A 13,557-nucleotide genomic window follows, 5' to 3' on the forward strand; every position below is an offset into this window, starting at 1 on the left:
GGGGGGGGGGGGGGGGGGGGGGGGCAGAGGTCATGTAACGGTGGTACATGTATTACTGTTAATAATACTACACACTTGCTTTTATTGAATCATGCAAACATTTGAGGTGGTACTGTGAAACCTAGTCTCGTTCAACTAGACTCTTTTTGCCTGCGCATGCTACGCCGAATCTTGAATTACAAGTGATCAAGCGTCTGGTTGAACGAGACTATGTGAAACCCCATTTGAAGTGAAAGGCCCCGACTTGATTGAGAAGTAGACATCAACATGATCGTTAAGTTTAATCTGACCTTAACCCCAGGGAACTGGAAAGGATTTGCATATATAAACGCATATCAATCAAAAGAGAATTCATTTTTGTCATTCATTACAACTGATAACATATACGATAAAAGGCCCAACTAGGGTAACTTAATTTTTAACTGTACTGTGTGTAATACGTAATGCAAATGTGTGTACACTATTGGCTGTGACGTTGCAACAATTGGTTCTACGTCAGACAGTGGTAATATAACTGTTTTCATTAAATATTCATTTACAGTTCTTAAAATGCTGATATATACCTTTTTGTACATAGGACAAGGACGTAATTCTTACAGTGACGACAATATTATGTTGTCAAATTTTCGGAGCTTTCTGCTCCTTTATCAAGACAAAGAAAACAAAACAAATTACAATATATAAAACCAGTATCAGAAATATGATAGGAGGTAGCTCACGTTTTGAAAACAATAAGCACCTAGGCTAGCGTTAGCCGATGGCAGAAATTAGACTGAGCACTTCGTTGACCATGTGCACTAGTACTAGTACTGATACTGTGTGAGTGCGAACAGCGACAAAAGTGACACGACGATTCGTCCCATGATACTAAAATGGGTTATGGCGTAAAACCCCTCGAAAACTCCAAAAATATCTTTATATAACCACGCAATTAGATTCTGTCAAATAACGAGTTACAGCAATAAAAAATAAATGTAATCATAATAAAACACCTTTTTTGTTTAAAGATTAAAAAAGGAAATAATGATTAAAACGATACAGAGATTCGATTTCAATTACCAAAAAAAGATTTGTCTACTTAACACAAACTAGTATCCCGGATGTCGCACAGATCGACACTTTAAAGTAGATTACTTTTGCAACGGGTTTAATTTTGTTGAATTTTCACATCTATATATATAATTTGCCAAGAGTTAAATCACAATACCAAAATTACCCGCGAAGTAAATATAATAAACAACAAAAAATATGAACCTTGTCGAACTGACTTCTTTTTCACATAGATGTAATAATAGTCTACGTTTATTAGAGAAAAGCCGCGATATGGCTGATCTAGAAATACACATTCATTTGATAAACGTCTATATGTATTATATCGCAATGTACTAAACGTATTGATTCATAACACTGAACATAACAAAAGAAATAAACAAATGTGATTGACAGATCGTCAAAATCATCCTGAAATCGACAAATGATTGGAAGCAAACATAACACACTGTAAAGTGTCCCCCTTTGTGAGCCCCGTGAATAACATTATTTTTGATTGAGGGTCTGACCTATTTCCTTATTGATGAGTGTATACTAATGCAGATATACTCGTAAAACTTCTTCGTTCTAATATAGCTCGCACGAGGTAATGTTCCACTGTTCATATGTATGCGATATTAAGAGCCTCCTTATCACTGCCAAAACTCGTAACTAAATGACTTTAAACATATTCTATTGTCCAAAATAGGTACAAAGGATTTGGCAACGTATGAAGCCACTTCCTATCAACAAAATATTTCTTATAAATAATTAGGTGATGGCATAGACAATAAATTTCAAATTCAACAATTACAATAAGTCAATAACATGTAAATTGTAATACATATATACATATAGTTTATGTTCAAAATCTTCAGCTGGATTTTAAGAAGGACTGCATGTGTCCGAATACATTACAATTTACATCAAAAGCCTGGCTTTGCATGTAACTAAGTGTTGGAAACTGTGTTTTTATAGCATGACTATAATTTTGATAAATCAATTTTGAAAAAGAAAACCATATCTTATTGGAGTTTTATGAGAAAGGATTTAGCTAAAATAAACAAAATAGTTATTCAATTATATGTATTGTGTTTTCTGTGTAAAACTCCATTATTGCTACACCGGTGGCCTGTTCGTTTATGCGGAGCAACCGGTTTGACCGTTTATAAATGTAACAATTGCGGGTATAAATCCTGGCGGACCTGCAAATGTGTATGCAAGCCTTGCAAGGCTTTCTCAAGGCTCGCATGAAAGCAGCATCAGATTACTAGGTCCGACCTTATTTAATAAACGAACAACAGTGGTCCGATCGGTTAGACCGTTTAAACGAAACGGCCCGGGATTCGAACACCGGACTTCGGAGCGTTATACTATCGCTTTAACCGAGCTACCAAGGGTCAGTTCGTTTATGCGGAACAACCGGTTTGACTGTTTTTCAATGTCACATTTTCGGGTATATGCAGACCTTGCGAGGCTTTGTCAAGGCTCGCATGAAAGCACTATCAGATAACTAGGTCCGACCTCATAAACGAACAACTCTGGTCCAAACGGAAAATCGCGATAAACGGAAGCGGCATTCTTTTCTACATTGTATGTCCGAATGAAAGTTAAGGGGATATAACTGTGGAGAGGAGAAAATTAGTGCAGTGGGACAGGGATCCTCAAATAAATTTATTTCATCTTGTATCTTGTTAGATTTAAGTATTGTTTGGAAGACCTGTACGTCATGGATAATTACGTACATTATCATTACAATGTTATTACTTAAATGAAATAACAAATTTTATCAAATCTAACGAAAAATTTGAAATTAATGTACATGTGTATACAACATATAGGTAAACAAATGGAACTTGTAATGGAAACGAGTCTGAGATTCTCTTTATCATTCGAATTCGCAAGCTTTACGGGACAAAAAATAATTATAAACCGCCATGACAATTCATGGGATCATTTTACTTTAATATATGACGTCACAATGAATTAAATGTAACGTGACAATTATTGAACTGTACTCTCACAAAAGTGATAGGAAAACTGTTTCAATACGGAAGCACATATTCCTAAATTGTTAATATTTTCATTGAATTAAGACGTGCAATGTGTTAAAAATTATCTCATCGAGTGGCAAAATATTCGCACTTCTCTGCATGGAACGAAATGTTCGGGTTTAAAACATGCAAAACTATTAAATAATCAAAGTTAATTACCTACTATCGGAAAGGGGAAAAGTCACATATTTTACTTTCAAAATGTATATTATTCAGGAGTTAAAATAATAAAATGTTTGTGAGGATGACCGACACACAATGACCGAACAAAATATGACGTCATCCATATGACGTCATCAGTATATATAAACGTCTTACCTCAAATGAACTGGTGAGCTTTAGGGGGTATATCAGTGGCACGAATATGTTTGCTGCTACGACAACAGCAGAGATAACTCCGAAGGTATAGACAAAGTACTGAGTTCCCTTCGTGAACATTTCTGCAGGTGTCCCCAAAATCAATATGGCGGACATGAAAGACACAAGAATGGAAATGGAGACGGGAACCATTTTCATGTCTCCGCCACCCATCAGAAATTCGTTGGTGGAGTTTTCTCGACGTCCTTTAAACGCATAGAATATTCCAATACCAGCGGAAATAACCAGCATGGCAACGAACGCAAACCAATCCCACACATCAAACTCTTCTTTGGCAACCATCTTGTTTTGTTGAATGTGAAAATGCAGCCGTTAAGGGATCCTCTATATTTTCAAATTATCACAGATTTGGTTAGTATCTTTATCACATTTTCCAATTCCAATTTTGTTTCTAGAAAATGCTCAACAACAGCCAAGTAGTTTACTGTGTGCAAGATGTTATCCGTTCACTCCGAAAACGGAATTAAAACAACGAACTAATTAACAATTTGTCCAAATGTGGACTAGACCCAGAACCAAACGTAATGTCGTAAACAGCATTTGTTGTCGTCAAAATTACGAACAATAGTATTTTACTTAGTCGTATTAACGCGCAATGTAGAGGCTGACCTGTCACCTACTCGTTAGTCTTACTGGGTGAGTTACACACCTGTATACATGTGTGTATATGTATGCAACATCATTCATATACACGTGTGACGGTAACACTTATGATTGTCTGTTCGTATGTTAATTGCATGGACATGTCTGTCTTGAATTAATATCATACATTATGATAAGGGGGCGTCATTTTGATCGTAAAACGCTCGTTATACTAGTAAATCTGTATTGGATATTACTGTGTAACATTCTCCTTCACATAACTTTGTGAACTGTGGAAACAATGGGGCGCGTTATCATCAGAAAATAATGGATAATGCACAACCTATACGAGAACATGGACCTGTCGGTTTTTTTTTAATTTGTCGATCTCTCACATGATAGAAGACGGGAGAGAACACGGAACAATTCAACAGTAGAAAAAGCGGCAATAAAATAGTGGATAGCGCTGCAAGATCATTTAATGTCACGTGATAATATAGCTGTGGATAACACGACAATAAAACGGTGGATAACGCGTCGACTACAGAGCCGTAGAAAACGTGGTAGTAAATCGGAAACAAACAAGAGGGTATTGCTGTAATATAATTGTCGACAACAGACTATAATCGGATAATAACTCGGCAATAAACTGTGGATAACGCAACAACAACATCGTAGAAAATGCAACCATTGACGGAGTATAACAGAAAAACAGAACCGTACAAAACGCGACAAAAAAAAAACGGTGGATAACGCGACAAAAGAACCGTACAAAACGCGACAATAAACAGTAGATAACGCAACAAAAGAACCGTACAAAACGCGACAATAAACAGTGGATAACGCGACAAAAGAACCATCGATAAGGCGACAATACGAAACGGATGATTATTAATATAATGTTTGATAACACGCATGTAAAACGGTGGATATCATGACAACAGAACCGTGGTCTAACACACGGATGATACAGCGATTGTATTGATAAATTATAGGCTTTTGTCGAGGAAAATATGCGGAATCATGAACCCGGGAAAAAATTATTAACCGACACACAGTCGAGGTTAATAACCATGTTCGTGTCGATATAATCATATACATGTACTCATCGATATATCTTTCCATAATTGTTATATTTGACATGAAATTATGCTACATTTTCACCACATAATTTTCACCAAAAACATCTCCGCCACAGGGCTGTGGTAGCCGGACCTTTTGATTATATAACATTAAGCTTTTTCTACTATTATACAAGTCATGAAATTTGATATGGATTTTTTTTCTCTGCAACATTACTTACAATAAATTCTAAATGTTATAACTTTCAAGGCCTTCGACATTTACTTACATGTATCATGCATTTCGTAAGGATAAACAGGAAATAAAGTACATATTTTATGGAAAAATATCCGTAAACAAGAGAATAATTACGCAACTGTCTACACATACAAGTACAGGTACATGAACAGTATCTAGTATGGCAATTATGTCTATAATGGTCATTTCCAGACTTATCAGGAATTACAAATAAGTTGATATATTCGTGATCTGGAACAAATAAAACAACGCAAATATACAAAAATCAAATTCGTTCAACAACTGACATAAGATACATATATATATATTGCAAAACAACGCTATTTTCGTTAAAACAAACAGTCACTTTGAAGTAAATTAACGAACATTTTTTGAAAACCACCGCAGGCACCAATCAGAAGGGGAATAATACCGGTAACAATACCGGTAACAATACCGGTTACTGATCCTCCCAGAACCTCCCTGCGCAGGAGGTATTATACTCCAATCAAATACATATTTGGTTTACTTAAACATTGTCATAACAGTTTTCATTCATAACAAGGAATGGTTGGTTATCAAATGGGGAGGGTTATGCATTCTAACTCCCAAAAATATCAACAAATAATACATTTAGGATATTTCTGCATAGCAACGCCATGTTGTTGCTATGGTGAGGCATTCACGCATGCGCAATGAAAAATGTGCGCTAAAATGGAGCCTCAACTAACCAATATGATCTTTATAAAATATATAAGTTTATAAATCCAAGTTGAAGTTGTTGTTTCTTGTAAGGCCAAATATGAGCCGGAATTCCTTTGGCAAGAAATCAAATTCTGCCATTACTAGTTTTACCTTTTACTTACCTCAAACGAACTGGTCAAGTTTAACGGGTACAGAAGTGGTACAAATATCAAGGCTGCAAGAACGACAGCCAGCATGATTCCAATAACGTAAAGAAAGTACTGCGTTCCCTCCATATACATCTCCGCTGGTGTTCCCAAAATCAAAATGGCGGACATAAACGACACAAGAATGGAAATTGCAATCGGAAGCAACTGCATGTTTCGTCCGCCCATTAGGAACTCTGCCGTAGAAGCTTCTCGACGTCCTCTTAGAGCGTAGAATATTCCGATTCCGGCCGAAATACCCAGCATGGCGGCAAAGGCCACCCAGTCCCAGGCGTCAAATTCATCTTTGGAAACCATCTTGTTTTATCAATCTTTCTAATAGTAGAAAACTATTTTGGCTTGTACGTAAACTAAATTAATTGAAATATATCCTAGTATCCGTCACTTTGAGCGAGTGTCTCACAAATGTCAACAGAAATACTCACAGCATCTGTAGTTTTGTTCGTCCAAATCTAATACATATGTATTAAATTTAAGATGAAATATTTAACTATGACGTTCCAAACGATTTCCTTTGTCACAAAGCTTGGAGGACTTTTCTTCCTACTTTTGCTTAAAATATAAGCCAGGCTGAATTATACCTTAAAGTAGATTATAGGGCACTGCCTGTGTGCCGTGATGCGGTCAGAGAGGAGCTCTTATGTTTATATATCCGACTGGTACAGGTAGATACGGGTATGGTCCATTATAAAAGCAAACTTATCTAGCTGTCAAAAGTACTGTTAGCTTACCCCTACATTTACTCATTTCTGCATTAAGCTTAATTATCTTATTAACTCAGAACGAATGAATATTTTCATGTCACCTTTTTCAAGAATGTTTTATTAAACCCCGTCACATGCATTATTGAGGATGAATTTCAATAATTAAGAAATAATTCAATGCTGAATATTTTAGGTAACAAATCCTTAAGCTAACCAGACTTAGATAAATTGTCTCAAGGAGTCCTTCGATGTTAAGGTGGCTCGCCTACTATAACAATATCAGCTACTATTTACGAACACTTCAATATAGTCGTGAAGGGCTATATAGTTTGTACGGGAATATTTTATAGCTTAATTTGACTGTAAGAGAACAATATAAAATTCGTCAAAAGATGAATCAAGGTAAGCAAATATAGGTTAAAGTTTGTATGCAATGTGTTTAAAGTTCCTTAACCTGCAGGTAAAACAATTGATAATTACGTTGTTATTTGTTTGTTTGTTTTGATTTCAGAGTAGCCTCCCATTTCATTCGTAGACTCGACAACGAAGTTGGTTAAATTGACAGTATTATGATTGTAGGTCCAAAGTTCGAATCTAAGTCTGGAGTCGTTTATTTTTTTACATTCAGAACACTGTTGTATTTTCTGTGTTTATGTTTGTGTTTTTGTTTTTTAATTGTTTTTCTTTTAATTAATTTGTTGTTGTTTGTACGTATATTTTCGTTTTCGTACATTTACTTTTCGCATTGTTTCCTATTCGGAAATTATTGATGAAATATGTAGTCAAACGCTTCCAATTTAATCTTAAAAGTAATATGAATTGAACATTTTTCTCCCCTTTTGTTTTAGTCAGAAGTTGGCGATAAAAAGTAGTGCAAAAGATGCTCGGTTATTCTCACGTTTTGTTGCTTGCATACTCCGTCTTTGCGTATCGCGAGTTATCTTCTCTTGGGAGCATGTACTGATTGTTACGTCATTTGTCTGTGTGAGAAAATTCAAAAATTTATGACGTTACTCTCACAAACACGTGACGTAATAATCAATACCTGCTCCCAAGAGAAGATAACTCTGCAATACGCCGGTATGAACGCAAATCGGTTACGGGCTTCATGTTTGATATGGATGTAACCGATTTGCGTTCATACCGTCATGAAAATAAACAAAAAACGCTGTTCAATCAATATATTTACATTTTTACTATAGAAGAATTGTTTCATTTTATCTATTTGTTCTTATTTACTTCATTTTGTGTATTTTTCGTCCGTTAAATGACATTGGTGGAACAGCCCTATTTATATCAAATTGGCGCCAATAATTAACGGTAGCCATTTGAGCGTTTGACGTAGGGGAATTTTCCATGTTATCCGAAGCGAAGCGGCAAGACAATGATTGAACAAGGTTGTCTATGACGTCATAAGTAAACCACGTGTTACGTTACGAGAGTTTATGCTTTCATACTCGAATGAAATGCATTTCTGCCGGTAATGTTCATATATAACAAGTTGTTGACAAATGTCAATATCGTTATTCCTTCATAGTGATATGGATTTGTCACCTGTTGTGTGTCACATATCTATTATTCACGTATACAGCAATGAGTTTAAGGATCCCCGTCCCTCCGCCTAAAAATGTTATAAGGGATTATTTTTTTACGGTATCGCTATTGTATAACCAAATCATGTCTGAACAATAACCCATACCTTGCGGGAGTTTCTTCAGATTGTTTTGGAAATAATGAAATTTCGATTTTTTTTCAATTTTTATTTTTCAATTGAACAAAATGAAACAAAATACATTTAATTTGATGTAACAATGGTTTATTAGAAATATAACACATAAACAATAATAACAATGTCAATATCGATGAACAAAACACAAAAAAAATTTAGTAATTTTCTAACAATAATACTAAAACAAATAAAAATGCCCATTACATGAATCAATAAAATTCCGAGTGCCAATGCAACACGTTTAGGACAACGAAAAGAAAATATAGGTGACAAAAAATAAATATCTTGCCGACCTACTTATTATACAAAAAAAAAAGAAAAGAAAAAAAAAAGAGAGACAACTCTTACATTTGTACCCAATAGTTATACAATTTACAACAAACATTATAGAACTTTTTATATACAAATATAATACAGTAGGCATTACCAACCGATAAAATTACTTTAAATGTAATAACCAATATAAAACAAATTGCACATTGTGTATGAATAACATTATATCAAACAATGTACTTTACTTTACTGTGTCATAGCAAAAATGTCACATTGAACAACAATAACAAAGTTCCACATACTTTACACAACAATAATAAATTTCTACAAAATGTACAAATAACGTTACATTATGTACAGATAACAATATACGATATTGTGGTATAAAAATATCACATTGGAAAAATAACAAAATGCGGCCATCTTGGTGAAGACGAGCGCACTATCTACGTTACGCACAAGAACAAATATCTACTTTAGCTTTGACTGGAAGAAAAATGTCGTCATTGATGCACAAATTATATTGTGTAAACATTTTTACCAATCATCAACTTTAGGGAGCTCAGCAGTTTAGTTGGCTCGGCATTCAACGATGAAAAATGGCGAGGAAAATGTAAAATGACTTCACAAGAGAAAATTATTTTTGAGAGGATAGAAAGAAAATCCTGACCTCACTTTTAAATATGCGAACTTTTTGAAACGGAATTGCTACTTTTTTTACAGTCAAACGTGTACCACTCTGACAGCTTCAAAAGATAATACATAAGGCCAAGCCAATCACTCACTACCATATTGCTGTACGATAAGAATTTATTGAAATATTAATTTGAGCCCGACCAGGTTCGACCAATAATACCGTGGCAAGGTCGGCCCATGTAGTTAACACATAAAAAAATCGTAAAATTGGCGGTAAAATCTGACGTTGCATGCATGATGACGTCATAATTAAGCTGATTCCAATGGGGGCCGAACTAACCCGAACGCCTGTCCGAAGTTACCCCATGGTGTGGCTCATTCGGCCATCCGAACTTACTACAGGAAAAGTTAAATAATGTTCAAAAACGGACGTGATGCAATACTTCCTAGAACGGACTTCAATTTTTAAAAAGGGGCCGAACTTGCCCCGGTCTCATTAGAGCTTGTGTTTTATTGTTATTCCTCGACTAGCCGACTTTAAATAAAGTTTATCTTATCTCAATCTGAAAGTTGTATTCTGAATCAGTAAATATCAGAGATCAACAAACGCTACGCTCTTTTAAGGCTTTACCTTTTCACATCATATAATATAGTGTACAGCAATTGACATGATAATTAGTTCCAGTTACATAAATATTTGTACCTAGACGGAGGTGTTCAGAGTAATGGCACACGCTTTAGAGGTTTAGATAAACTTTCGGAATAAATCACCTCAGTGATATATTTCTTGATTGGGGATGACATTTTTACCGGAAGTTGATCTAAACCCCTTAAACGTGTAATATTACCCTGAATAACACAGTTTAGGTACAAATATAGCTGTAACAAATTCCCCGGTCCCTGTGATACTCGAGTAGACATATCAGTTCGGGCTCTTTGTACTACGATGTCCAGACATGGAGTACACGCTCTGGTAAATATACCTGTAGCCAAGCAACCCATGACCATCATAAAAAGGTCAAGCATTTTATCGCCTAGGTGGTCATAATTCAGATTGTCATGTTGTGAAACGGATCTGGTATAAAATGTCAACACAGAATAAAACTAACTCTCCCTTCTAGCATCGGTATTGGTAGAAAATAAACAACAACAAAATTGCATGTTCTAATAGAAAGATGTGCCATTTGTGTGATAAAATCAGATCATTTAGTGTTATAGAATGAATTAATGAATACAGAGTTACATGAAACTTAAAAGTATTTTACATTGAAAAACTAAATAAAATGATTCTGTTTAATTTGTGTATTCTGAAATTTATGCTATTCATAGATGTAAACCTGTATGTTAAGAAACAGCCAATGGAAACAGAGGATTTTAATGGCGGAAAACACCGAGATTTAATTACCACATTGGTTACGTTAGAGACAAAATGTTACCGAACGAAAACATGTAGCCATATCATAAAGCTGACAGAATTATGATTATGCAACGACTTGGAACAATCTGAAGTTAAATGATATTCAATTATAGAAATCGACCATCGTAATATCACTGCTCTTGTAAATGAATGCGAATTCAAAATGAGTAAAATACATAGATGCATACGTTTCTCAATGGATGAGTGAATGGAAACATGAGTTATTAGTCAGTAAATGAACGAAGAAACGAACAATCGAACGAACGGACGAATGAGCAAGTGAATGAACGAACGAAAGTATGAATGAATAAATGTATAAATGAACATGAACGAACCAATGAATGAACATGAACGAACCAATGAACGAGCGAACGAAGGCACACAGGAACGAACAACCGGACGAACGAATAATTGATCGAAGCAACCAACCGACGAATGAATATGAACGGACGATCGATTGAAAGAATAAATGAATGTAACGAACGAACGAGCACGAACGAACGAACGAATCAATCGATGGATCAAATAAATAAATGATAAGCAAAAAAAAAATGGTTATTCTTACCTCATATGCACTGATAGTTTTCTGGTTATACATTAGTGGGACTATAAGGCTTGCGGTTACCAATCCTCCGAGTACATAGGCAAGCACTATCACAAGGAACATTGTCCCGTGGGTAAACATTTCGGCTGGGTATCCCAGAAGAGAAATGGCAGACAGGAATGAAACTAACATCGAAATCGAAATTGGAATCAGTTCCAATTTTTTATCACCCGTCAGGAAGTTCGATGTTGTTTTCTGTCGATTTCCGATCAAGGAGAAATATATTCCTATTGAAATTGAAATTAGCAGCATGGCGGTGAATATCACCCAGTCCCAAACCCCAAATGCTGTCACCGTCGGCATTTTGTTTTGTGTATGTACCAAGTAATTGAACTCTTCAGGAAAATCTCACGAATGTGTATTTTCAATTATCATTTTTTTGCCTCGAAGAATGTTTTTTAAAACAAATAAATAATTAACACTGCCGACAAACGATTGTTGTTGCAATGCTTGCGATTGTAGCCCACGCACAATGCACCTTTAGAAGCGCTATTAAAATATTAATAGGTTACTATCACCAAATCCTTTTTACTTCTAGAGATAGTCCAGTTTTGATATTTGACAACAGGGTGACGGTCGCATTTTTAAACTGATGTGACGTCGCTGAAACTGCTATACGTATATTATATATACATGTATGTTTGTATAGACCACGCTGTGGTTTGACCGTATGCTTATGTTACAGGGATACCATGTAATTACATGTACCTATGAATTAAATGTGTTTACTTAACTTATAGTTGAACCCGTACAACTGACACTAGTATCAGTATACAGAGGAGTGCAGGAGTTAGTAACTACAATATACTTATTTCGACTCGTAGTTTGTAATAATAAGTAACAAAACACGTTTTCTTACGTGTATATACTGATACACAATGTTAAATTAAGTCAATAATCCATTCACTAAGTTTTATTGTTGACCAAAGCTTACATCTATCGTTCTTAGTCCTATCCGGATATGCACAACCGTCTACGCACAATTACTATCGCCACATGAAAACTTTCCGGAATCCGCCACCCGCATACCGTTTTTTGCTTATCTAACCCGAGTGTCAATAGCCACTCCGTTTTTTTCTCTCTCATCACATGATGGCGGAGTCTTCTCATTTTGACTTTTATTTGAAACCTGACAAATTTAAAATAAATCTCTGTCTTAATGTTTAACATGTTTTCTTGCTTTTTATTTGCGGTTTTACATATATATGGTTAGTCATACATACTTGGCACTATAGATATTGGCATCAGGAAGAAGGCTTTACCCCAGGGATCTGTACAGCTGGACCTAAACTGAGGTGTTCAGAATGTATTTACATGTTTTAGGGGTTTAGATCAATTTTCGGTCAAAATGCCACCCCGAATGATGTTATATACGAGAAAGGTGGAAAGCTGTCCATGTCGGAAAATCGGCCCCACCTGAATTTCTGGCATCGGAAATCACATATCTGGTTGATGAAAACAAAATGCTAAGTACAGTTGGAAAGATTAATATTTTTTCTTTTTGAATCCTCTATTATTGGAGGCACGGTAGTCTAGTGGTAGGACGCCGGGCACGTGACCGAAGGGTTGCGGGTTCGAGTCACGTCACGGCACTGTGTTGTATCTTTGAGCAAGATACTGTACTCCACTTGTTCCAGTCTACTCAGCTGTAAATGAATACGTGGTTTGGCAGTGCTAGAATTGTTGAATGCTAGCTGTTAGCGCCGAAATGGCAGCTCCGGCTGTATGCTCCCTAGGGAGTTGAGAAAGATATTGGCTGGTTGAAAAGGCCCTATAACCACGGATGATAATTGGGGAACCGCATTGAGACGACCTACGAACTAGGTTGTGATAAAGCGGTATATAAGAACATCGAATTATTTTTCATTATTATAATTACATATATGCACTAGAAATGTATTCTCCTTCCGCTGACAAGATATGATCGAGTTTGTTCCAAAG

At 35.7% G+C, this 13,557-nt stretch overlaps 1 protein-coding gene across 3 annotated transcripts in view; it reads right to left on the bottom strand.

Moving 5' to 3' along the window:
• The window catches only part of LOC110452362 (sodium-coupled monocarboxylate transporter 1-like), a 37,569-nt gene extending 25,778 nt beyond the window's left edge, over positions 1 to 11,791 (bottom strand). Inside the window, exon 1 of one of the 3 annotated variants that reach the window (XM_021500838.1) lies at positions 11,578 to 11,791. In XM_021500838.1, the coding sequence (XP_021356513.1) occupies positions 11,578 to 11,748 (171 nt within the window). In that variant the 5' untranslated portion in view covers positions 11,749 to 11,791. Of the gene's footprint in view, positions 1 to 3,401; positions 4,110 to 6,208; positions 6,660 to 11,577 lie in introns of those variants that run through there. The other 2 variants (XM_021500836.1, XM_021500837.1) reach the window with 2 other exon arrangements.
• Between the last annotated feature and the right edge of the window lie 1,766 nt (positions 11,792 to 13,557).

The sequence above is a fragment of the Mizuhopecten yessoensis genome, unplaced genomic scaffold, assembly GCF_002113885.1.
Source record: "Mizuhopecten yessoensis strain PY_sf001 unplaced genomic scaffold, ASM211388v2 scaffold6647, whole genome shotgun sequence".
NCBI classification, from domain to species: domain Eukaryota; kingdom Metazoa; phylum Mollusca; class Bivalvia; order Pectinida; family Pectinidae; genus Mizuhopecten; species Mizuhopecten yessoensis.